We start from the raw sequence: 26,787 nt of genomic DNA on the forward strand, positions 1-26,787 counted from the left end.
AAAATATGGCCCGGATCGTGATTACCAGCATGAACATCAAACTTCAAAAAGTAGTTAACCATTTAAATGTTTTAGTAAATTTATACAGAAAAAGTAAGCATTATACCGTCCAGCATAAATAAAAGTCAACTTCATTATATTTTTTCTGTAAAAACCTATTCTGACATTAAAGGAGTCAACTTCCTGTATGAATGTTTACATTTGTACATCATTTTTCAACAAAAAAAAAAATCTCTAGAAACGATCTACTCACGTAATTTACACACCCTCTAAAGTTTGCTTTTGTTTTTGCAAATAAAAGTGCATAAATTACATGGGTTTTTACAGTACCTCAGTTGTTGTTTTTTCTGGTATAAATAAGTACGAAAATAATATTTTAGTTATAATATTAAATTGTTAAAACAATTTATATTCAGTATGGGATCAATATCTGAGATTAGGTATTGTGAATACAGTTATAATTTTTCAGAAACTTTCTTTCTAAATTAAAAGTAGTAGCTCCTTAGATTAAAGATTGTAACTCCTTGGACTAAAAGTAGCAGCTACTTAAATTAAAGATAGGGGTTCTTATTTACTATGTGAATGATGCATGTACATAAATCAGTTGCATTGTTGAGTTGAAAAAGTGATATACAATGTTAGTTATAGGAGGAAGACAGCTGCCTATGACAAATTTATGAGGGTTAGCACTGTAAAATTGATGTGATTCATTAGCTTTTAGTGATGAATTCACTTCCTCCTGTAGATCTAAAGAAGCTTTCTACTACTGAGCTTCAGATCAGAATTCATTAATTGTTTTCATATTTCTTGCTATTGTATCAATTTTCAAGTTCAGATTACAGATTGTATGCATACAGACATGTGCTCTTAGATGAATAATATTGATTTAAATTAGTAAAAGTACTATTATTTTAATTTTCTTATCAGAGATGTAGCTACATCATGAACCAGTTGTTAGTGACAAATAGAAAATTTTGCTTTGAAACAGATAATTTTCCTTCATAGTGGTTTCTTACTTTAAAAATAGAAGTAGGTGTGAAAGTGACATTGATTAGCCATAATTAATCCATAAATTGCATATGAGCATTATGTATTTAAGTTTGGTTCTGAAAGTGAAACCCAGTTTCATTGCTTCAAATGATCCCTAAAGACAGTTGTATCCATCATGTACTGGGTTTGTGTTCATTTTAGTTATGAATAAAAATAAATTATATTTGTGCAAATACATAAAAACTAACATGAGAGTAAATAAAAAAAGTAAAAGCCCATGTTAGCTTTACATATCTACACAATACAACTTCAAACATTTAACCATATATTTTCCATTTAATTCCAGTTTGTTCATCCCTAGAAATAAAATCTAAAATGCTATCATTTATACTACAATGGCTACATTTGTTTTCTAGAAATATTTGGTATTTTCAGATTCTTTTATTTACTATAATGTTGGTAACTTTGTCCTGCCACCAAATGTTGCAAGTTGAATGATAGCAGTGACAATGGAATGAGTCTAGTCATTTACTATGGTGCCTGTAGAGTTTCCATGTTTCACAGCCACACAGGAAAGAAGTAAGCTCTACCGCCTGGTACATTTTATCTTTGTTGCCAAGCAGATGCTGTAATCTCTCCACAGTCTGTACTGGAATCTACCAAAAGATGAATTTGTCTTAGACAATCTCTGGGTGATCTTGCCATCCAGTTGGGCATTGTGCAATAGGATGCTTCTCAGGTAGCAAAATTTTGACGCAGCATCTAGAGGGGTATTGCAAGATGTAATATTCGTGCATAGAAAGTCTTCTTATCAAAATGCTACTGAGGTGGATCGTCCATGTGAGATGCATGGAAAACACTTGCTTATCTAAAGCCCTCTTATATGGTCAGCTTAGCTCTGGTGCTGGGCTTTAAGGCTACCCACAGCTCTGTTATAAGTACTCTCGAAAGACCTACTAGAAAACTTGCAAGAAAAGCTTGAGAATTGGATGCATTGTATAGGGCTAATTAAAGAAGCTCTTGCTATCAAACCATCTCTGATTGAGGAAGCCAAGATCAACAACATGAAGAAAAGAGCCCAGCATAGAGTTTAGTCCATTCTACCCCCAACTGACACAAACTACTACTGCAACCTCAGCAACTGGATACCTTACAGGATATATATCATTTCCATATCTTAAAATATTTTGTAAGTTATTATATCTCATTATGAATAATGTTAATTCACTTTTATCATTATATTCTTAACTTCCAGACCAAGCTCACAGTTCTTGTATCTTATAGCACATTTTCCTCTAGTATATTGGTTGGTTGGAACACTTTCTTGGTAAGTCTTCAGTTTGATGAATATGAAGAAAATAGATATTAATTTTACTCTTAATCTAAATTTTATTTATGATAAACCTTATGGAATGCTAACTCACAACCATTATAATCGTTCAATCAAAATATGAGTGTTAACCATGTTTTTCTAAATTAAAGTTTTCCAGGCTTCAAACTTTTAAACTCATTTTTTGTTTTATATAACTCCAGTTGTATAATTTTACCATTAATTTTGAAATAACTCTAGTTGTATACTCTGTGAATGTGGTCAGGTACTTAAATACAATAAATTAAATTTAGATAAACAGATTTAGATAAAGCTATTTAACTAAAAAAAATTAGATAAATAACATGAAATAAGATTATATGTCAATAATAAGCTTCAAATGTATATTTATGAATTTATTTTCATCAAGGCTCCTTCTTTCTGAAAATAATGAAGTAAATTAATGATTTGATGAATATACCAAGTGCATCTTTATATAATTATCCAAAGACACGAATTTTCATGAGTTTTCCTGAGAAACGATTTTTTTTTACTTATTCTAAATTTTTTAAAAATTTATTCTAATTTTTTTATTTAAATCTATATAAATAAATTTATTTATTCTAAAGCATTTTTGTCACCTTTAGTATGCTATTCATTTCTTCTTTGAAAATGTTATTATGAGTTACTCAGACATTATTTTAATTGGGACTGTTTATAGTCCCAATTGAAGTTCTTAAATTATACTTATAAAAAATTTAGGTCTTATAATATGACTATTCTTTCTCTGGGATCGTTTTTGAAAATACATTTTGCCATTTTGTTTTGGATATTTTGGTTCAGTCCCAATTTGTGGTACCTTGGGCAAGTGTCTTCTGCTATAGCTCTGAGATAACCAAAATTTTACATATTTCAAATAAGAATGGTTATAAACACAGTCACTTAGATATGTATCTGATTTTATCATTTATTTACTTCTAACCACTTAAACATGTATGATAATAGAATCTAAATGTGTAAACAATTTTGCCTAAATTTATCTTTGTATAAATGTTATAAAATTTGTAATTTATCACCAAAAATGTAGAATGATTCATAATAGCATTTATTATATTATACATTTCCTTGTAATTTTATCAAATATACACTATTTTTATTTTTAGTGTTGATGATCTTCTCAAAGCTGGTATCACAAAAGCCAGTCAAATAGTTGTAGTGAAAAGAGAAATGACTCAGTCAGTATCTGAAACAACACTTATGGATACAGGCACCATTCTTGCTGCTCAACAAATATTCAAGTGAGAAATTATAAATTATTTCAGTAGGAAAAAAAAAAACTTGTAAATTGTTGTTGTTTATCCTGAGTTTAGCCTAGTTTAAGCAGATCTGTGAAAATGGCTTTCAAACAATACCATCTTATTTCTCTATTATTGTGTTTCTAAAACAACATTATCATTTATGTTACTGGATAGCATTTATCACCAGCAATGTGTAATTTGTTACAAGTTGAGTGACTATTGTTAGATAATTATAAAATGATAAAAACGTTTTATGGTATAATGTTAAGTTAAACAGGTAAACAGACAGTTTTTCATGCTGCACTGTAAGGTCAGGATGAAGTCCATTGTCAAAATGGGGGAAGCTAGGTGTTATTAGCTAAACTGTGAAACTCTAACAAATTGGCTAGACCTTAGCAAACCTTTATAATCAGAGATAATTGTACACCCATTTTTTTTTTTTTTTTTTTTTTTTTTTGAGACAAAGTTCAATTGAATTCTGGAAGCTTTGACTGCCTGTTTAGTTTATGCACTTTATGCTTTGTGTTAGGCATTTATGGAATTATTTTATGCTGCAAGAATTCGCCAGAACTTTTTGCTTGTCAATTTTAAAATAATTTCTGTGACACATCTGGGTCCAATGTTTGAAATCCAAGGTTTGAAATTTAAGGTTTGAAAACTGAATTTGTGAAGCCAGATTTTATGAATAGAAATTTTCGGAATCCATATTTTTTGAAAACCAAATTTATGAGGCCAATTTTGGTGAAACTAAATTTGTGAATCCAGAGTTACGAATCCAAGTTTGTGAAATCAAGCTGGTGAAGCCAGGTTTCTGAGTCTGAATTTCTAAATTATATATATTTTACCTTTGTAAATATTTTGACTGCATGTTTAGTGTAGCATTAATCTATTTTGTTTGTATATATTTGTTTTGTATGTAGGCTGTTTGTGTATGCTGACACTTAATTGTTAATAATATTTTTTTTTAAATCTTCATGGAGTGTTGTTGTTTTGGGTTCACCCCATCATTGTTTGTTGTGTAAATTCGGGTTATGACCACCAGATTGTAACACTATATAAAGACTCCCACATTTATTTATACTGAAGATTTTGTTTTGTATCACGGTCCACAGTTTCATTCCATATTAAGATAGACAGAAAGTAATTGCTTTATTTTTATTGACAAAAATCTTTGTTTCTTCTTTTTACCCACTTCAAAATACTTGGAAGTTCTTAGCATGATGTGTATATTTTTTTCATTTCTCAAAATCAAAAAAGTGCCAAGTCTAAAATGAATTCAAATCATTCTAAATCAAGTAGATTGTAAGTCAAGCTTTAGGTTCAACTAAATTTATAAAAGTGAAAATGTCAGTATTTGAATTTCCATCTAAGAACTCTTACAATAATTAAGGTACAAATAAATTCCAATAAAAAATATCATTTAAAAAAATCAAATGTGCTTTGAGTATGTTTTTTGCCAAGAGTTTTTAATAACTTTAGATTTACTTAGCTTTTAATATCTAAAAGAAAAACTTTATTCAGTGTCATGGATATTTAAAACAATGTAAATTCAATTTTATCATTGATTTCTAGCATTTTCAGCTTGAATATTTTAATAGTTGATAGAATTATTTCTTTCTACTGATAAAAATTTTCATCTCCCCATTCCTTTTGCTTTTACTTCTTCTTTTACCATGTAACAAACTAGTAATTGTCTCTCAATAAATTGAAATGATTAATACATTGCAATCTTTCATAGAACAACAATACATAAAAACCATTTGTATTGTTGTTCCAAGATTCCCACCTTCTCTACTACAAACAGTACAATACTGCAGATCATCCAATATAGTATTTTTCACATTATAACATGCTTTACACATATCATACCTATTGACTACCAACAAAACTGAAGAAAATTATTAAAACATAGACAACTTGTGTCCTGTGAAGATCACTTATGCCTAATCTACTTCATCTCCTTTAGTAAAGCAGTTACATATCTAATTAGCTATAAACATCTATACACATCAACACCAGCCAGCAAACTGTTTCAACATTAATTATCAATGACACATTCAAGAAACACTTGTCTACAAAAGAAATAAGTGTGAAGCCAATTGTCTTACTATGCCTCTTCTGAATTGATCATTAACATAATTGCTACACAACTCTAATAATATACCTACTAATCAAAGCAGAAGTTCCAATTGCTCATCAGCACTTCATATAACACTCCACTTCAGAATAGAATATTTAGTGTAACCAGACATATTTGAATGGATAGTTTAATTCTATATAGTCTGTTAATCTAGAGTACAGCAATTATTATTTTTTTAAAATTAATGTTCAGCACATGTCATAATGATTTTTCTAAATTGCTCTTCAGGTATACCTTTTATTGTCCCAATATCTTCTTCCTCTTTTATGAGTTACATCAATGGATTTTTATCTGTAGATTTCTAGAGTCTCAAGTCCATTAATTTATAAACTCTATAAGTGCTTAAGATTAACTTAAGATTAATATTTCTATTAACTGGGTATAGCCTCAAGAATTTCTAACTTCCTTTCTTATATAGCCAGCTATAACTTATTGCTGAACCATTTCATCTAAAACAATTGGCTTTAACATTCTTAATTTTCAGGTTGTTTCCAAGTGCTAAAATATTAACTGAATTGGATCAAGCATCAAATATGAGATTCATGAACTTTAGAGTTCTTGATAATTATTCAATGCAAATTGCGAAATTAGAAAAAGTAAGTTTTGACTTTTCAATGATATTAGTATTGTAAGGATTGGTGTCTCTTCATGTGTCGTTTATATGGTTTTTATCTATATAATTCTTGGTTGTTTTTCTATTATTACATTTCACATATCAATTTTAAGGATATAGAAGATGAAGAAACCATTATTTTTTATTAGACATTAGATAAACCAAAATGTCAGGAGAATACAAGTGAATATGTACATTAATTTTTTATACAACTTTAAGCAAAATGATTTATACATGAAACATTTGTTTAAATAGGATAAAATTCAAAAGTCAAGGAATACTGACATAGTTTAAAGATGTTGTATACTGTTATCATTAATAATGAAATAAGCTCTTTATTATTGGCACAAAAGCCTCTGAGGAATTTTTTTACTGTCCTACCATTATTGGCAACATATTCTACTTATTTAGAGGGATCTAATTTCAACATCAAACAGCAGTATATTCTGACAACTTACTAAATATATTTTGTTTTGTTTACATGTGTCTCTTTATCTGCCTGATTTTCTCAATATATTATTTTTATGTATGCACATATCAGTCTGTTTGCCTGTCTGCCTATTTATCTGTGACCGGTGCAAAGTCCCAACAAGGCCAAGGGTACTGTGGTGGTGAAACAAAGAGGTAGACCATGCTATAACAACAAAGAGACAGGCTTGGAAGGACTGGGAAAATAGTGGTAGTGGAGAATATCAGATAGGGAAGCTAGTTGACAATTTTACAGAAAGTAGGAGATATGCCAATGTTCTACAATATGAGGATCAGAGGTGTGAGGTGTTCCAGATTGCAAAGCAATGTATCAGTGGGAAAAGAGAATTTGCAGATGAGAAATGTGTGTGAATGGATAATGACATGCTTGCACTTAGAGATTTTGAGAAGAAAGAGACATGGAAGTGCCACTATGAAAGGTTGCTAAGTGTGGAGAATGCATAGGAAAAAGAGATGACATTAGCCCTGTTTATATTCAGTCTTCTTCCCACCATCATCTTTATCTCTTAGTTATCACAATGCCTATTTATAAAGGATTGCCTCAAATTTGTTTGTACCCAATACACTATATCCTCACTCTTTCTGTACCATGTTATCATGCTTTTCTAGAGTGTGAAAATTGCAGTGCAGCATTATTCACAATTGACATTTATCACTTCCTTGCTTTTGTACATCTGTTACTATCCATCACTCTCTTTCTCCCCTTCTATTATGCTTACCCCAGTCACTCTGTTCCTCTCACCATACTCTTGTTTCTTTCCCCCATCCTCCTTCCTTCTTCTGTCATCAGTCTCTCTTCTATTTACCTACATAGTCATGATGCCGGGAGTGAATGGACACTCTATAGGGTGAAGTTACCTTGTTCCTTACAGAAGCAAAGTAACCTCATTAGTGCTGGCTCCATGATAAAATACACCCAACACACTCTGTCAAGTGGTTGGTGACAGAAAGGGCATAGAGCTATAGATACTAAGTCAAAAATGAAACATATGAATGAGCCATCAGCTGGTGAATGGTAAAGCAAAGGCTATGACCAATCAGCTGATCAGTTGATTAATTGAACAATTGAGCAAGTAATGCTTAACCAATTTACTTATAACAACATAAAGTTAAATAAAAGTAGTTCATATTATCAGTTTCGACACATGATCTGACATCAAGAATTTTGCAAAAGCAAAAACAAAATATCAATTATATTTTATGATAAATCAATTATCTTTTCATCTTTGTAACACTTATTTTATTTTCGATGATAGAAAATTGCAAGTCAAGTATCTTCCAACTTGTGTCACATGTTCCGGCTTCCCTTCGCTGCTGGCCGTGTTTTTAGTGCTAGTATGCTTGACACTCTTTTATATCAGGTAAGTAAATGATTGAATTTATTTAATCTTTCATTTCATTTTAATTTTAGAGGTATTGGTTCAGAATAATGCTCAGTTTTTCATCAGCACTTTAAATTGCAGAAATCAAACTTGTATTCTTTTCTTTAGGCAGTCATATACACTAATCATCCTTCTGTATTTTTCTTATCCAACATCTAGTAACTCATTCTTTATGGTGATATGAGCACTACCTTATTTCATTTCTGCCTATTTCTGAATAAGATTAACCATTCTGCTTATTACCTAACACCAGACTGCAAGCAACTAACAAGGTTTCAACCCAAATTAGCATGAATTTTCATCTCTAAGTACCAATTTACAATACAAGTGACTTTTTCTGGTTAATTTTTACTCCTAACATGCATGCAGTTAACTTCTGAGGTCATTAATAGCATAATGAAGCTCAGTAGGTTAGCAGGATCCAAAGTAGGTGACATTGCCACAATATGATTGCTAAACTTGTTTTCTCCTCTCTTTGATGTATATTTCAGTAACTCTCTTACACTAAAATTAATCTATCCTTTTTTTCTGCATTTATATTCTCATCACTCATCTTCAGGTTATATCCTTGTGAGATACTTTAGCATTCACCTCCATATTTTTGGAATATATTGTCTGTACCAGTAATTATCTGTATTTTATCTGATAATATTACTTCGCTTTTTTAAATATTTTTCTCATCTTAAAAATATCAGACTCAGCTGATAAAATGATGGCTGTAGGTTCAATTCATAGCCTATCTCAGGAATATCACTTTAATATGTTTTACACAATGAAGATGAAAAAAATATAGTTCAAGAAAGAGACCTGGAATTAAAATATACTTAAACATATATGAAACATAATTTAATCAAGTTTATTATATATTTTTATTTTCTAAATTTGAATGGGCATCCAGCTGTAAAATTCATGCCAAAATTAACCTTACCTGTGCTTGTGCCACGTAAAAAGCACTGCATCCACCCCGCAGAGTGGCTGGTGTTAATAAGGGCATCCAGCCATAAAAAACTGTTATGTCTCAAGCTACTGTTATCTAGCACCTTCGGATGATCTCTACTCAACCGCTACTCAACGGCTACTCAACTGTCACTCGACACTCTACCACGGTCAGACTACCTCTATTTATATGTCTTGGGCGATCCTACTTCTTTGCTTGGGGTTGTCGACACAACAAAACCCCTGCCAAAACAGTCAGTAGCATAGGGTAGTTTTTGTACCTGGCCAACTCCTATGAACCATCCTACCCATGCATGCATGGAAGATGGATGTTAAACAACGGTGATGATGTCAATGAATATACCATAGAATATTTAATATAGTAATCTGTAAGACATATGGATTGCTATATTAAATTTCATGTTTTTGTACTTCTAGTAATTCTTTATTTCTATGCATAAACTAAAATTCAGTATGATAAAAACATCGATAAATTTTTCTTTTCTCCTTTTACTTCCCAAAAATATAATGCAAAACAAACAAATAAAAAATGAGAAAGCATTATGATTAGCACATTCATAGATCGTATTTTTTCTGTTCATTTAAATGTTATTAAAAACTAATTTTTTCTTTGGTTTATTTCAGACGTTTGAGAAAGGATATCTTATTGCATTTATTCGTCTTTTCTTGGGAATTGATTCCTCAGAAAATTCTGGACATCTTTCAAGTGTAAGGAAATTATTTTTCAAATAAAGTGCACCCATTACCTTGGTGAGAGAGAATTACTCAAATGACATGAATTATGAAACAAAATAACCCAGGAGATGTGCTAAATGCCATATATAAGTTCCTATTTTTATTATAGAAACAAAAATTTAATTGTTAGCAACTCTAAATGAGAAGAAGGGATAATTATTCTTTTATTCTTTTACCTGTTTCAGCCATTTGGCTGTGGCCATGCTGGAGCACCACCTTAAAGGGTTTTAGTCAAAGAAATCAACCCCAGGACTTATTCTTTGTAAGCCTAGTACTTATTCTACTGGTCTCTTTTGCTGAACCATTAAGCTATGGGGACATAAACACAACAGCATCAGTTGACATGGGGACAAACACAGACACACACACATAAATATATGCATATATATAAACGACGGCCTTATTTCAGATTCTGTCTACTGAATCCACTCACAAAGCTTTGATTGGCCCAAGGCTATAGTAGAAGTTACTTGCCCAAGGTGCCATACAGCGGGACTGAACCCAGAACCATGTGGTTGAGAAGCAAGCTTCTTACCACACAGCCATGCCTGCACCTATTAGATCTTTAAAAATAACTTCCCTAAGTTTAACTGTGAAATTATTCATAATTTCTTGAAATTATCTCCCCCTTTTCTCAATCATGCTGACTAACAGTCACTGCTAGGTTTTATTTTCCATTTTCATCTACAAAAAAGATTTTACTAAATTAAGAATCTAAAATGTACAGCACTTTATGCACCATCCTTACTTCTGTTTGTTATATAAATTTAAGTTTGTGAGTATATCAAGTGAAGAGTGTGTGAATGAGTGGAAGAGAATCAGGTACATCATGTACATTTTCAGAGTAACATCCTATATCTATTTTAAATCTTAAAATCTCTTTGTTACTTTAGACCTTAGCTATGATATTTTACAATCTATAAAAAAGGAGTTATACTTTTTTTTAGCAAAGGATCATATTTTTTATTATTTAATAACATAAGTTGTTGATCTTGCAATAGCATAGCAGGTAGACTTTATTTTTAAAGGTAAATTGTGAGAAATACTATTGTGTAAGCAAGAAGTGGACTATATGAGGAATTTGATAGATATGTGATGCTATATATATATATATATATATATATATATATATATATATATATATATATATGTTTTTTTTTTTATTCAACAATTGATTTTCCATCCCCTATCATTAAGATATATGTATATGTGTATATGAATAGGAATAACACCTGTTTTTCTAAACAGCCTCAGGTAAGTAAAATAGGGATTTTGTGCAAGAAAATTCATGATGATGATTTGGAAAATAACAGTAGCTCTGTTGTAGCTGTCATTACCTTTACTGCCCTTGTAACTATGATGATGAATTATAATGCATGTTAAGTAAATGTTTTACCAGATATAACATATTTCACTAGGTATAACATCTCTATGCTATCTGGGAGCAGTTTGTGACAGCTTGCACATGTTTAATCCCATTGGTTATCCATTGCTTTGATTTGTCTGCAAATTTTGTTCAGGATTGTAATAGAGACAAGCGATGTAATTTTATTTAGTGCCAAGATTAAATTTTTTAAGATTTAATGCAAAGTTGACAAGAACAACTGATGTTGAAATATCATTGAGTGGATGTCTTGATTCAAAGGTAATAATTTGTTTAAGATAATTTATTAATGGTGTTCTAGTTAACTACTTTTGTATCAAGACATTTACAAGTAACTGAGCATAATTTTCATAAGCAGTATAAGGTGAAGCAAATTACGACCATATCTTGATGATTTTTGAATATTTTGTTTAGTAAGTAATCACTGGAAGTGTTATCTTGCTGAACTGGCTGGTGTTTGCTTAGTGGCTAAGAGCCTAAAGATCAAATAATGACTGGTAATAATCCAAGTAAAACCTGTGGACCATAAAAAGAATAATGTTTTATGACGGTGTCTAATTAATCTTTAAAAATTCAATTTATTAAATGCCACATGTTGCTTGAAAGAGGTTGACATGCCGATGTGATGTGTAGTATTTTAGTCTTTATAGAGGGACTTGGTAGAAAATGATATTGTACATGTATAGAGGAGAACTTTTTTCAGAGTGGTGGATAACTTTATATTCTTTTTATTTTTTGTGTGGATGATAAGTGTGTTTTAAGCAAAGATTTAGACTGTTGTGTGGTTAGACTTTTATGATAAAGGAAATTTTATAGTTATGAATAAAAATTTTTGTTGTTAGTACTAATAATTTTGGTGATAATTAACATAGTTTTTACTTTCAGATTCAAGTTCGGAGAAGTACTTTGAATAAAATGACAACTTATGGAGAATTGTATAAGCATTTATGTGAAACAGTTGGAGAAATACCAATTGCTTTATATAGATCAGAACCTATAAATCCTGTAATGCAACAGTCTTTTAAGATTAAAGAAGTAAGCAAATATAAGAGGTTATATATAAAGGTACATCAAGTAATTATTAGATGTGAGATTAAAAACAACAAAAATTTAACTGTAAAACTTGTAACTCCTTATTTAAGAGATTTAAAATTTTTCCTGTTTTAGTTTAATTAAACTCTAATTTAAAGGGTGCCTTTATAGTTATAAAAATTTTGTAATCTATATGCAAGATAAATTTTTAAAATTCTAATATTCTTCCCTAAATTTAAACCAATAAACTACGAATCATGTACCTTTTGAAAGCTTTGTAAGAGATGTATACTCATGATTATATAACTACTAATTTAAAAACTTGACATTTCACCCTTACTCACTACCCCCCCCCCCCCATCCTTGAATACTATCAAGAAAGGAATTTTTTTCCTTAAATTAAATCTTGAAACAATAGCTTCTGTGAAATTATTGTTTCTTGCTTAGTCATGAAGCTTGATATTTGTTTAGTGAGAAAGAGTAAACTGTGATCATTATACATTTCTCAAGAATGTTTATATAAATGGTTTTGTGATTAGAATTAAATCACAGACTCAGAAAACTTAAAGAATATCTATGGAGTTAATCCTTAGTTACCTCAGATAATGCTCTTTGAGTAATATATTTTCATTTTGAAGAATAGAATGTAATATCAATTTTAGTATTAGACTAAATAACAAAAAATTTGAAGAAGTAAACTTCAGCACAAATAATGAAATTAACTCTTTTAAAGGAAATTGATTTTTCTCACACTCATTTTAAATAGATTACAAATTATTTTTGCATTTTACATGTTGTAATCATTGCTAAAACATCTCAAAAATCTATGTTTGTAGCTTGTTACCATGGATTCAGTATCATTCATTGAAGAACATATTTTCTAAAAAAACAAATTAATTTCGAATACTTTTCTTTCTCATGATATTAAATTCTTGGGGTAATAAGTATTAAGATAATTATCTCCAATTTTGATATAAATGATTTTTTTATTTAAAATATAAAAACATGAATGTTACTAAAATGACCATTTCAACTTCCAGAAGTGGGATTTTATAATTTTACAAAATAATATGAAATTGTATAAAATTTTCAGAAAATGTATCAGAAATACATTTACATGTTAAAAGCAGAACACCTTTCAACCACTTCTGATTTACCATATATTTTTAAGGCAGTTGTTTATTGAGGTTTCTTTCCTATGATATCATCATTTCTACTCTCCCCAAGCATAATACAGAGGTATATGCATAATTCTGAATCTGACTATCTAAAAGGGAAATTTTATTTTATTAAACATCACAGATTCGCGCATATATCTGTAAAAAGTGTTTGAATGGCCAATAAAAAGTATATATGTTATTTACAGCGATAGAGAGACAGAGGATTCATAAGTTCCTTTGAAAGAATTCCTTCTAGACTGAAATTTATTAAACCACTTGGAAATAATAGCTTGAATAAAGGTGGCTTCATTCAAGGGACATGTTGTCGAGATTAGAGTATTTGATGTTGCTATTTTAAAATCCTATTGATCATGTAATATAGGAGTAAGCTAATATCTTGCTATGCTATATTGTAAGATTTTAGATGATTATGGACAAGTATTGGCTAAAGACTAGCATAATATTTCTTTTAGAATTAGTCCAAAAGTCTTGTTCACCTAATCTAATTAGTGATAGTACAAGGGTCAGCTGAAAAGTTCGTAGGCTTACCAAGATACTTTTATGGAATGTGACCAAATGAAGTTTATTTTTCAACATAGTCCCCCTTGCGGTCAACACATTTCTTCCACTGGTATTCCAGTGCTTGGATCCCATTGGTGAAGAAGCTTTCATCCTGTTGGTCAAAAAAATTCATCAGCAGCAGACATAACATCATCATCATCACTGCAACACTGGTTCCTAGCCAAATGTTTTCTCATGTTGGGGAACAGATGATAATCAGATGGGAGTAAAATCAGAAGAATAGGGAGAGTGATAAACCTGTTCAAAGTCAGTCATGCACAGTAGCCATTGACGCCAAGGTGTTGTGTGCGGGAGTATCGTCCTAATGAAACAAAATCCCTTTTGTCAATTTTCTTGGGTGTATTGTCTTGATAGCCTTTTGTAACTCCCTCAGCAAGTTGGTATAGTACTCTCCATTGATGGTGTGACCCTTTTGAAGATAGTCAATAAAGACAATGCCTTTTACATCCCAAAAAACTGAGGCATCACCTTCTCTGCAGATGAAATGACCATGGCCTTCTTTAGAGCAGGTGAGGAGATCTGTTTCCACTGCAAGGATTGTCTCTTTGTCTCTGGCTCAAAGTGATGAAGCCAACACTCATCCTGGGTAAGAAAATGCTCAAGGAAACCAGCTGGATCTCCCTCAAACACTGTCAGATTTTCTTGTGATGTGATTGGCCTGGTGTGCTTTTGATCAGGTGTCAGATGTGGCACTCACTGAGCAGAAAGCTTTGTCATGCCAAGTTCATTGTGCAGAATATTGTCTTCTGATTTTTTTGTACTAGTCTTACGTGGAAACACTCTTTCCATTGAATTTCTTCCATGTCATGCCTTAATCTTAATATCCTGTCACACTCTTCCAGCAGTTTCTGCAATGTCGAATCCTGATTCATTTCTAGTTTTGCTGGAATTTTTATTTGGATTTCTGCATCCCTTCTATCTATCAATCCTTGTGCAAAAATCAAACACTTGAAAGAATCTGGAGTTAGCATATCTAGTCTAAATCACTCACATTCTTTGTTGACTCTGCCTCTGTAAATAGTGAAGTCTTCATCTTCACTCTTTTCTATGTTTAAACATTTCCATCTAGTATTAAACAGGGAGCTCTTTTCACTAAACATTTTGCACAAAATATCAACTGTGTCGGTGAAATTTATGTTGGACTCTTTTTTTTGGCAGTATGAAGTCCCTTTACTTCTCATGCTCTGCTGGCTCTAGTTTTCTTAAAACTAGATGCGTTTTCATTTCGTCTGTCCAATACTGGCATCTGTTTTCAAAAATTTCTTGAAATCTTTGAAAGTAAGCCTCAAAGGTTAAACCTTCTTTGGGGTCATATTTGAATTTGCATATGGAATTTGCTACATAGTCAGGTGAAAATGTATTCTCTGGATTGGTTATCAACTTCATTATGTGTAACATTTGCTGCTGCAATCCTTGTTATTGTTCTTGTTGTTCCTTGAGTTGTTGTTATTACTGTTTTTGTAACTTAACTATCCCAGCTAACAAGTCTTCCATATTTTATGATTTTTGTTAATTTGCACAACAAAAGTTTTGTTTCTTTTTTGTAAAGATACTTAATTTTCCACATGAATTAGTTTAAACACTTCATGTGAATGTTTTTTTCTTCTCTGCATAAATTTCTTTTTCCTCATCGCCACTGTTGTAAAGCAATCTTTTACCACTGTTGTATCTGTCTTTTGACAACAGTTGTCACTCTGACAGATATTGTTATATTCCAAAGTCGCCAATAGAATGGTTCCAGTTGTAACAGTGTTATTATCCTCAAACGGCTGGATTGTTATAATGTCCATTCAGTATCACAGTATAATTACTATATCAGCACAGACATGACTCTCAACACAGTCTACACATACTGTCGACCTTCTAGACCGTCTCCTGTTGATCGGCTACTGGTCTATTTATAATGGCTGCCTACTACCACTTTTTACCGGAAGGGGTCTACAGTTTCACTATGCAACAAATTCCAAAGTTAATTATTATATATTATATGTAAACCACTTTTCTTCATCAAGTAACATGTTGATTTTATTTTATCAAGGGAGAAGTAATGAACAATTCATTGAAAATCAAAAATTCATTTTCTGAACAAGACATGACCAAACCAAATTTAAGCAAAAGAAGGCAATCTTGGAGGATAACTACCAATGATAAACCTGATATTGCTAGTATTGTGACTGCAAGAATGGGTTGTTTGGATATGAAAACAACAGATTATAGTAAGTCCTTTCATGTTGTAATCATTGTAAATGATTAATTAAATTTTGGTCTCTGGTGTAACTGGTAAAAAGGGAACTGGTTGTTGTTGGAGTTGTTGGTCATCATTGATCTATGATCAAGCAAACATTTCAGCTATGATCCCAAATTTTTAGGATTATTAAAGCTACATTGTCTAACGAATCCTTGCCTTTTTATGTTTAAAGAATTTGTTGTTAAATATCTATGGGTCTGAGAAAGTGACAAAAGCAACAGTCCTGGTTTTTCTTGTTATGTTTTGTTTTGTGTAGTTTAAATCTGTTTTTGGATGCTTTCTAAGATTTCTATGTGCATAAATATTTTGCTAGAGATCACTTACTTTTCCAGTGTTTGGTTTCTATTTTACACACATATATCACTTTTGTATTTCTTCCATGTGTGATATTTAACTGCTTGATGCTACATTCAAAGTTACTCAGTTTGTGTTAAGTAAAGATTTACTTCAGCAAACATGCCACATATTGTGGAGTTGTAAAAATATTCAAATGATTAAAATGATTTAATATTTTTGAAACTGTATTTGCAGATCAATTTAACAAAGAGAAAAACATTCGGTCATTTATAATATTGAATCCTTCAGTTAACTGTCGATTGAAAAATGGAGATCTTATGTAAGTATTACAAAATTACCAAGACTTAAGCAAAATGATTGTTTAAATTACATATAACATAATCCCTCATGTGGTAAACATAATCCCTCATTTGGTTTAACACTACTACCTGGTACTTTGGGTTTCTTTAATGGAGTCTACTTTGTTGCAAGCATTTGAACTCAGTCTCTGTATTAAAGATATCTCTCCCCATCCCTCCCTCTCACTAGTCTCAGAAACTTTGTGAAGGATCATGGACACTGTCCGCCCTACTAAACAATAAAATAAAAGGTTGCAATAAGAAACCAACCAGTTAACACAAATTTGGAATGAATTAATGGGCTGAAATATTAGTTTATCTTTTCTTTTATCATTTACTTCTTTCGGTCGTTGGCTTGAGTCTGTGTTGGAGCAATATCAGGCTTTTAGTCAAACTAATCAATCTCAGTATTTAGTTTTTAAGTCTGGTACTTATTTTATCAGTCTCCTTTGTGACACCATTAAGCTACAGGGATGTAAAGAAACTAACACCGCCAGTTGTCAAGCAGTGGTAGGACACAAATACAAACGTAAAGATGCACACACATAGATGTATTTATTTCTCTGTCTAACCATGTGGTCATAGGTTCATTCTCTCTTTAGCCCTGGGAAGACCAAAGCCTTGCAAAAGAATTTAATACACAAGCTGGAAGAAGCCTATTATATATGTATATGTAATTGTATGTTTGTGTTCCCTAGTCTTGACATTACATGATAGTTGTAAATGAGTATTATTGTCATACAAGTAATGTTTTTCATTCCAGTCTTCAGTGAAAAACATTCCTGGCCATAAGGAAATATAACCTTACTTGGAAACAGGTGAGGGTTGGTGACAGGAAGGGCATCCACCCACTGAAAATCTGCCTCAACAAATTCCATCTGACCCATCCAATCATGGAAAAGTGGGCATTAAACGATGATGTTGGTTTATATAATGTGTGTATGCCATCAGCATTTTCAATATCTTTGTTTTAATATCCACTTTTTCACACTCACATGTATCAGATGGAATTTATTGAGACAGATTTTCTATGGTCAAATGCACTGATGCACATGCACATATCTATTTATCTTGCTGTCTGTCTGCATGCATACATACATGCATACAATGGGATTTCAGTTTCTGTTTACCAAATTCATTTATGAAACTTTGGTTGGCCCAGAGCTATAGTAGAAGACACTTGCCCAAGGTGCTATACTGTGGGATTGAACTCTGAAACATGTGGTTGGGAAGCAAACTTCTTATCACACAGCCATGCCTTGTGTGTGTGTGTGTGTGGGAGGGTGTATCAAACAAAAGTACCTTTGTTGAGCTAATTCCCTTTATGTCATGATGCAGACTTTGTCATTCATTAGAGAGAGATCGATAAAATAAGTACTAATTTAAGTTCTGGGATAGGTATAATTAATTAAAACACTCAAAGGCAGTGTTGCAACATAACTGCAGACTAATGACTGAAACAAGTAAAAAAATTTTTTCTCATCAATATTTGGCTCTACCTGTTCCTAACAAGCTTTATCATTATATTATTTTATCATGTCATTGCCTGATACATTTGGGTTCCCATTCACAAATGGAAACTACAATTTCCAGTTAAGTAAATGAAGGAATCTCTTTGTTGCCACAGAACCTGTTAGAAACAGTTGTAAAATTCTCTCAAATAATATCTTAAAGAAGGAAGGACACAGATAATATAGTCCTTAGAAAATGGAAGGATACATTAAATAACATAGTTCTTAAGAAAGGAACACATTAGATAATATAGCTCTGCCAGAAAGGAGATCACATTAGATAATGTAGACCTTGATACATGGTGTCCGATTAAAATATTGGATGGTCATATTTGAAACATCTGTAATCATAAGACTTCAAGGTAAGTACTTGATTTGAGTAGAGTGTTATTCATATCACCTCAAGAGTAAATCATTGTTAATAAAAAGAACTGAATGTAGCCTTATACAAAGTTCTACTGAACTAAAACAACTGAATATAATCAATTCTTTTTATCCTTTACCACTAATTTTTTAACAACTGAAATGTTAATTGATGTGATGCCATCAAGGTTTCTTTTTCTTTTGCTTGTTCTAAACTATATTTAACCATGAGTATCAATCTTCACAATATTTTTATAAGACAATGGCGGTGAGCTGACAGAAATGTTAGCATGCCATGCAAAATGCTTAGCAGTATTTTGTCTGTCTTTATATTCTGAGTTCAAATTCCACCAAGGTCGACTTTGCCTTTCATCCTTTCCGGGGGGGGGGCAATAAATGAAGTACCAGTTGCATACTGGGGTCAGTCTAATCGACTGGCACCCCTCCCCCAAAGTTTCGAGCCTTGTGCCTAGAGTAGAAAAGAATGTTTATGTAAGACATTTCGGTTTCTAAACTGAGCTTTCTTTCAGGTTATCTATTGAGATATATTGGTAGTTAGAACTGGATTTGAAAATAATACAGTTTTTACCTCTAAATATATGTTTATTTCAAAATATACATGTAAGAAATACCTAATTATAGATATTGGCATATATAGAGAATTTCTCTCTTAGTATACACCAAGGAAGAGTTCTCCTGTATTTTCTAATCAGAAGTCATTACATTGCATCAAAGCCATATCTTCAAGAAAATATATCATTACACCAATTCAAACACTTTAAATATCCTTGCCACTGTCACCAACACCAACACCACCACCACACCACCACCAACACACCACTACCTTCACTGCTGCCATCTACCACCATTCTTTGTCTTTACTTCTAACAAAAATGTTCAGATAACTAATATCTTATAATATCATCCATCAATAGAGACAGTATTCCCTTAGGCATCTTCCACATATTGCTACTGATAATTTGATTGCATAAATAAGAAAAGTGATCAACAGCCTCCATAAATCATCCAGCTTTATCAGTTGGGGAGACAATAATCTGATGCTCAACTAGCCATATGAATCAGATTTGATAATTCCGTGACATATATTAAGCTTAGATTATAACATTGCTATTCATACATATGTACATGCAGCAGACAATTTACCAAACATATATGTGTAATTAGGTAAATGTGTGTATATTTGTAAATTAATGTATTTCAGCAACATGTCATAATATTGAAAATGCAACTTTATATTCAGTTAACAAGTTTAATATTTTTTTGAGATTAGAAAAAGAATTTCATACATTATGTCTTGTTATATAGGATGTTCATAAAACCAAACTAAATGCAAAAACAATGGATTTGAGGTGAAACATTTTGCTAATTAACTAGTGAAGGAGGTTTGTTATTATGGTAAGAAAAGAAATAATTGTTAATTTTGAGACTAGTGGTTGTATTTTTAATTCAATGAAATACACCACAATCTTTGATTGTAACTGTTTGGATATAAAGAAAGTTTCCATATGTTTCAGAGAGGATTATTATTAGTATAAGCATTATTCAATACAACCTACATTTTGCTCTGTGACTGTTCTCAAATGTCACTCACTATGTGATGAAAATTCTTAAGATATGTGTACCATAAATGTGAATTACTAAATCTCTTAATAGGGCTAATGTTACTGGTATGTTATGTTACTGTGGTAAACCTTGGCTTTTAGATGCACTCTCTTTGTTTTTTGAGCTGAGGTTTTTTGTGTTTCTTTTTAATTTTGTTAATCTTATCATTATTGACAAATGTAAAGGTGCTTTGCTAACCCCATGTTGTGACTTGTACAGTCATAGAACTGTGCTAGTAAAATTATTTGAAGTGTTATAGCAATGTGCAACTTCACTGTGTGCATGCTTGCTCAGAACTATGAGATTTTAATTGAAAGTACTTAAAATAAAACCTAACTTATATATCAACTGTTATGATGAAACTGTGATAAATCTGAAGATTTATCAATATTTCTCTCTTCATAATCACAAATCTCCTTCATGAGTTAATAATTAAAATGTTTCATCTTTGAATTTATTGTATTTCCATTTAATTTGTCTTGTGTTTCAAAACTTGCATGTCTTTACAGACACTTTTTATGTTAGAAACATCTTTACCAAATGGCAGTTTCACTCCTTATGTTTTCAAGTTCAAATTTTTTTCAACACTATTGGGTCAGGAATGAAGTTATTCATCCTAGTTTAATAATAATGTGACCTTTTTCATTTCAGCATAAAAAATTATGTGCTGACAGAAATGATAGTTTTACCAGCTTGGTCTACATGTGCAATTTAAATTGCATGAGAATTTATAAGCTACATCTTACTTTTGCATGAGCATTCATGTCATTGTTTGTATATCATGAAATTGTTTCAGTTTATCATATTCCTTGAATTCATTGATACATTTATTCTTTAATAAAAATGAATTAAAATTAAACATTAGATTATGGCCAGTTTGTATTTGATGTAAGAAATAATATAAATATTGAAAGCTTTCAATAAGTTACTGTGCCATGCATACCTGTGTACATCTGATGCTGACCACCATGCAAATGCATCTTGACATTAAATTGGTGGATAAGCATAAACATGGTTTAAATCAGTACTGCATCTGCCACCTTAGTTTGTGTGTTAGTAAGCACAAACTGGTATGTTAGTAAGCATACATTGGTGTGTTAATAAACATTTATCAGTGTGTTTTATGTGAGTCTATTTTATATGCTTAGCATGTGTGTGTGACATTTAATATGCTGGTGGATAAATTCCTTATTCACTTGAATTATTAGAATGAAAGATGCAAAAGAGTCATTAAATTGTAATTTGATCCACCCCACCTCCTACAAATCAGTAAAGCAACTGGACTTGAATGTCTATACTTGCACACACATGTACTAAAGCATACCTACACATGAAAAGATCATAAAATGAATAGAATAAATAAATAAATAAACATTTAACCACCCAAAACGTGCACAGGATTCACACTGCACATACATGGATGTGCATGTGCACACCACACACACACACACTCACACACACATGCATTCACACACTCATATCATTTTGTTCTCTTTTACACAGCTTTTCACTAATATCCTTATAAATATTGAATCTGTAAACTAGGAGACAGCCGAACCTGGAGTAAAGAGAGTATGTCATTGAGATCTTGAAAGGCAACAAAAAATATTCAAATAGACCTAGCTGATTGACTGACTGACCAGATAATTAATTATGCAATTGATTAATTAATTGGTTAAATGCTTAACTAGTTGACTAGTTCGATGTGTAGAATTTATTAGGACCAGCCTGAGATGGTGGCTGCTGTCAATTGGTGTCCGATATCGACAAACAAACACCATCTTGAAGGAGATCCAGGCAACAGTTGACAGGGCCAACCATTGGATATGGCTGAAAAGGTATGATGAAACCTGGCTGAGAGGTGATGATCCCAAAATGAACTTGAGGTTGAATATTAGTCGGTCAAAACAGTAGGTAAGTCTCATGTTAGTGAGTGGGGCCGATGCATTGTAAAGCTTGCCAATAGGAAGGCCCTCCAAACGCCTTCCTTTTGACAAGCTATTGACAGTACATCAGCCCCTGATGACTCCTGAAACCTGGCATTCAGTATATGGAGTTTTTGACTGACTGTGCTTGCACTAGCAACCTGTTTACAAGTCTCTAAGAAGTGAAATAGAGCCAGTGTGTATGTTTGTTAATAAGGATAATGACCCTCTCAAATGCAATGAAATAGTTGAAATATTTTTCCTGATATATATTATCTAATTATAATGGCTATAAAATAGAAGTGAAACTACATTTATCCAGTTTTCAACTAAATAATGGTAAGAATATATATGAACACTTTTGAAGCATTGTAAAATCTGAAAACTTCAGTATTGACTTACACTTTGTTAACTTTTCTAATGACAAAAATATAACCAGTGACATTGCTATAATTGTTATTAAGTTTTCACTTGTATATTTCTATTATGTAAGAAATTTAAGTTATTTATTAGTTTCCCTTTTTTTCAGATGATATTTCACTTAATTGAAATATCAGTTAGCTAATATTCCATATTCTAAAAGTAGAATATTAGAAAATGAAAATTATATCTAATGGAAATTATACGAAATATTTTTGAAAGCAAATTAGATATTAAATGGGACTTATATTTCTTTTTAATTCTAGCTATGTTATCCAACCTGCAGAAAGACAAGCTACTCCAGTGGGCATGAAAAAGAGGAATCCTTTATCAACTGATAGAGGGATTGAATCCATTAGATTATAATATCATTAATATTGCACTGCTACCACAGCCTCAATTTCATCTCATTTATTTTATTTTCAAATATTACTTAAAAAAAGATTTGTCATAATAATTCTAAAAGATAGCAATCTTTTTTGAATATAAGTTCCAAAAACTAAACAATAAGTACATTGATTAATATTACTGATAAATACTGCTGATACAATTTTCCTAAATATAAATTTGGAATGCATGATCAAACTTTGTGTGCATGTGTTATCATATATGCTTCTTGTTGTTATTGTTTGTTGCAGCAATACAGCAAAAGTGCAAGTAATTTCTTTTTTTTTTTCTGTAAATATGTATAAACTTCAGAAGCACCTTTGTTTTGAATTGTAGTTAATGTTAAGGAAAAAAAATTATTATTTTTATGAATTATAATGATACTTTTAAAAAGTACTTTTAAAAATACATAGAATATCAATATGGCATTATTAAGAATATTTCTATAAAATGATGCATCCTTTAGTTCATGAAATTAAAAGAAGTACTGTATTTTTTTACTTCTTTTTTTTTTTTTGTAAATGAAGGTATATTACTCTGCATGTGGAGCTGAAAATAAGTACAACTTCCACTCAGCAGTTAGCAGTAGAACATCCATCTGTAAAAATATTTTTCTTTCAACAAATTGATACTTAACAATTTCCAATCATCATCCCAGCGATGAAGAAGAAATAAGTTCAAAACATTTCCTTTTGTAATGCTGGCAAAATTATCTTTGTCTGAAGCAAGCTTTACTTCATAATTAGATAGATATGAAGTTAAAACTATATTAAAGAATCAAGAACATGAAAAACAAAGTATATTCTGACATGAAGTAAAAAATATTAACTGATGAGGAATATTATTTTCACTGACAAGAACAGAATACAACTTGCAAGAAGCAGAAAACACTGAAAGTTACTAAATTCCCAAATAACTAAGTAAACACAGAAAAATTGTACTGGTAATGGTATAGAGCAGTGGTTCTCATCCATTGTTTGCCCATGGATCCTTTCAATTCCTATTTTACTCTCCTGGACACTCATAACCATTCCATTTAAAAAAAAAACCCTACTATATTTTTATAATTAAGTATTATTAGGAATTTTATATAAAGTTGTTAAAATATTTTGCCTGTTGTTGTAATTTAACCAATATATTGCACTTAAATTTTAACAACAAAATCTTATGTGGACCCTCCACCAAGGGTCGTATGGGCACCAGTTGAGAATCACTGATCTAGAGTAATATATATGCTGACAAATAGTGCAAAGCAAACTGAGTATGGAGTTGTCTCCCATACATTCTGATTAACAGTGACTCCTATTAAATGTATTTTACTACATAAATATCAAATATATTTCACTACATACCGGAATATATTCCGTCTTTGTTGTTTTTTCTAGCTTTTTTTTTTAATGTAGTTAAAATTTTGAAAACTAAGAAATATATTATACAATATCTTTACTGGAATATAGTTAATATTAATATTTCTCAACTCTAAAAGACCACCAGCAAACACGATTGTTATTGGAAAAGAGAAATTTGTTTATTATAGCAGCCAAATTATTGGATTTTCCATTTCATATTATTTTGTTTCTTTATGTTTTTTTATGTATAAAATATTAATAAGTTTTTTCTTTTCTATTTCCCAAATATTTATTCAAGAAAATATCCATAAACAAATGAAAAAATTATATGCCTTATGTGTATAGAATTATAATTTTAAAAATATTTTATACCTGAATGTATGTATATTGAAACATTTGGCTAGTGTATGATAATACTGATTAAAATTGTCATTAGTATATTCTCCTAATTATATTCTTATTATTTTTAAGGTAGTATATTTGGTAGCAATATAAAAATAGTTGCCTTATAGTTCTAGTTCACTACCATATTGTTTCACTTATTTACAATGAAGTCAAGCACAGTCAATTTATCCTTTGGGATTTTAACCAAAAATAATTTCTTAGACCCTGTGCACTTTACAAAATGCCATGTTTCAATTATCTATGATCTGAGTTCAAATATATAGTTGACAAAGTAAACAAATGGGTCACACAACAAAAATACATCTAACTACAAGAAAATAAATATTCTAAGCATTGCTTAGAAAGAGTTTTATTAAAAACAAAATAAAGCATTATTATAAATGTATTTGCAATGACACAAACCATATATAATGAGTGTTCTAAATACTCCTTCATTGACATCCCTATTTCCTCATCAAAAGCACTGAAGCTAGTTCTATATTTTATGATTATCAACGAATTATTGATGAGGACTGCTTTAATAATGGTTTCAGAATGTATAATTCCAGGTATTTTTGGTACCTCTCCAAATATTTTGCTTATCATAAAGAAACCATCGTTTTTATTGCTGTCTTGTTTTAGAGAAAAGTTTTAGAAAGAAATAAAGAAATACATAAAACTTGATCTTTGTTTTCATTTTATTTCAATAAATTTATTGCATAAATGTACTAAGTTTGCATGTAACTTTACATTTATTAATGTAGGCAGAGAATTGGTAAACTTGTCAAAATGTCAGATCTAATGCCTTGTGGTATTAGGTCGTCAAGTATGAAATTTGTAGAAAAGAAAAAAAGTGTGCTAATGTTTTATAAATACAAGGAATAGTTTTATTCATCAAAGCATGCACCCATATTGTCAATACACTTTTGCCATTTCAGTGGTAGCTTGTCCAGCCCAGAACTGTAAAAGCCTGGCAATCTAAAGTCAAAAAAATCTTTGAAGGCCTGTTTTACAGCATTGTTGGAATTAATTTTTTTTCGGATCAAAAGTTATCTAAATTCTGAAAGAAGTGGTAGTCAGTGGGGGCAAGATCAGGTGAGTATGGTGGATGATGGACTGTATTTTCAGTTTGCTGTTTGTTGTAACAAGAAGATATGCTCCGGCTAGCTTAAGGAAGGTAGTGCACCAGAAGGTTGATATTTCAGCAAAATTTTATAATTACAAACTTTGTAACCATGTAAAATAAAATAAACATATATATATATATATATATATATATATATATATATCCGTGAGAGGGAGACGAAGAACAAGGGAATGAAAGTGTGTGAGAGAGAGAGAGAGTGAGTATATGTCAGATGGCACCAGAAAGTTTCTGGACCAGCCCTAAAAAATGTGTATCAGTACTCTAATAAATAGTGTGTGTAAAATATTATTTATATTGGGGAACCATTCCTTCAAAACAATCTCCTTGAGAATGTCAACAGTGATCCCAGCATGCCTTCCACACCTCAAAAGCACCTTAAAAGTTCTCATTCTGAAAGTTGTTCAGTTAATTTCATTTATATAAAGAAAAATTCCTTTCCATTTACCAACACTGAAGTACCAAATTGCTTTTAACATGGCAAACTTTTCTCTTGATGAACGAATAGCAGCAGTGACAAAAGCTTATGAAAGATCTATTCCTGGACCATCTGGCACCGTTTCTATGATGCTACTAGATGTTGAAGGAAAAGTATTCTGGTTCATCATTACCAAAAGATTAACTACATATTTATATGCTGAGTATATTGACAAAAATGTCTATAAAGGAGGTGTCCTAGAATACTCAAGATGTCTTGGGTATACATCAGTAACCAACTAGATCATTA

At 31.2% G+C, this 26,787-nt stretch overlaps 1 protein-coding gene across 1 annotated transcript in view; it reads left to right on the forward strand.

Moving 5' to 3' along the window:
• LOC106878657 (potassium channel subfamily T member 1) overlaps positions 1 to 25,598 on the forward strand; it is a 168,270-nt gene extending 142,672 nt beyond the window's left edge. Inside the window, exons 21-29 of the mRNA XM_052966784.1 lie at positions 2,246 to 2,317; positions 3,463 to 3,597; positions 6,222 to 6,333; positions 8,096 to 8,200; positions 9,803 to 9,886; positions 12,183 to 12,362; positions 16,110 to 16,287; positions 16,851 to 16,935; positions 23,063 to 25,598. Coding sequence (XP_052822744.1) covers positions 2,246 to 2,317; positions 3,463 to 3,597; positions 6,222 to 6,333; positions 8,096 to 8,200; positions 9,803 to 9,886; positions 12,183 to 12,362; positions 16,110 to 16,287; positions 16,851 to 16,935; positions 23,063 to 23,162 — 1,051 coding nt within the window. The 3' untranslated portion in view covers positions 23,163 to 25,598. The remainder of the gene's footprint in view (positions 1 to 2,245; positions 2,318 to 3,462; positions 3,598 to 6,221; positions 6,334 to 8,095; positions 8,201 to 9,802; positions 9,887 to 12,182; positions 12,363 to 16,109; positions 16,288 to 16,850; positions 16,936 to 23,062) is intronic.
• The last annotated feature ends 1,189 nt before the right edge of the window (positions 25,599 to 26,787 follow it).

Source organism: Octopus bimaculoides, chromosome 3 (genome assembly GCF_001194135.2).
Source record: "Octopus bimaculoides isolate UCB-OBI-ISO-001 chromosome 3, ASM119413v2, whole genome shotgun sequence".
Taxonomy (NCBI): Eukaryota; Metazoa; Mollusca; class Cephalopoda; order Octopoda; family Octopodidae; genus Octopus; species Octopus bimaculoides.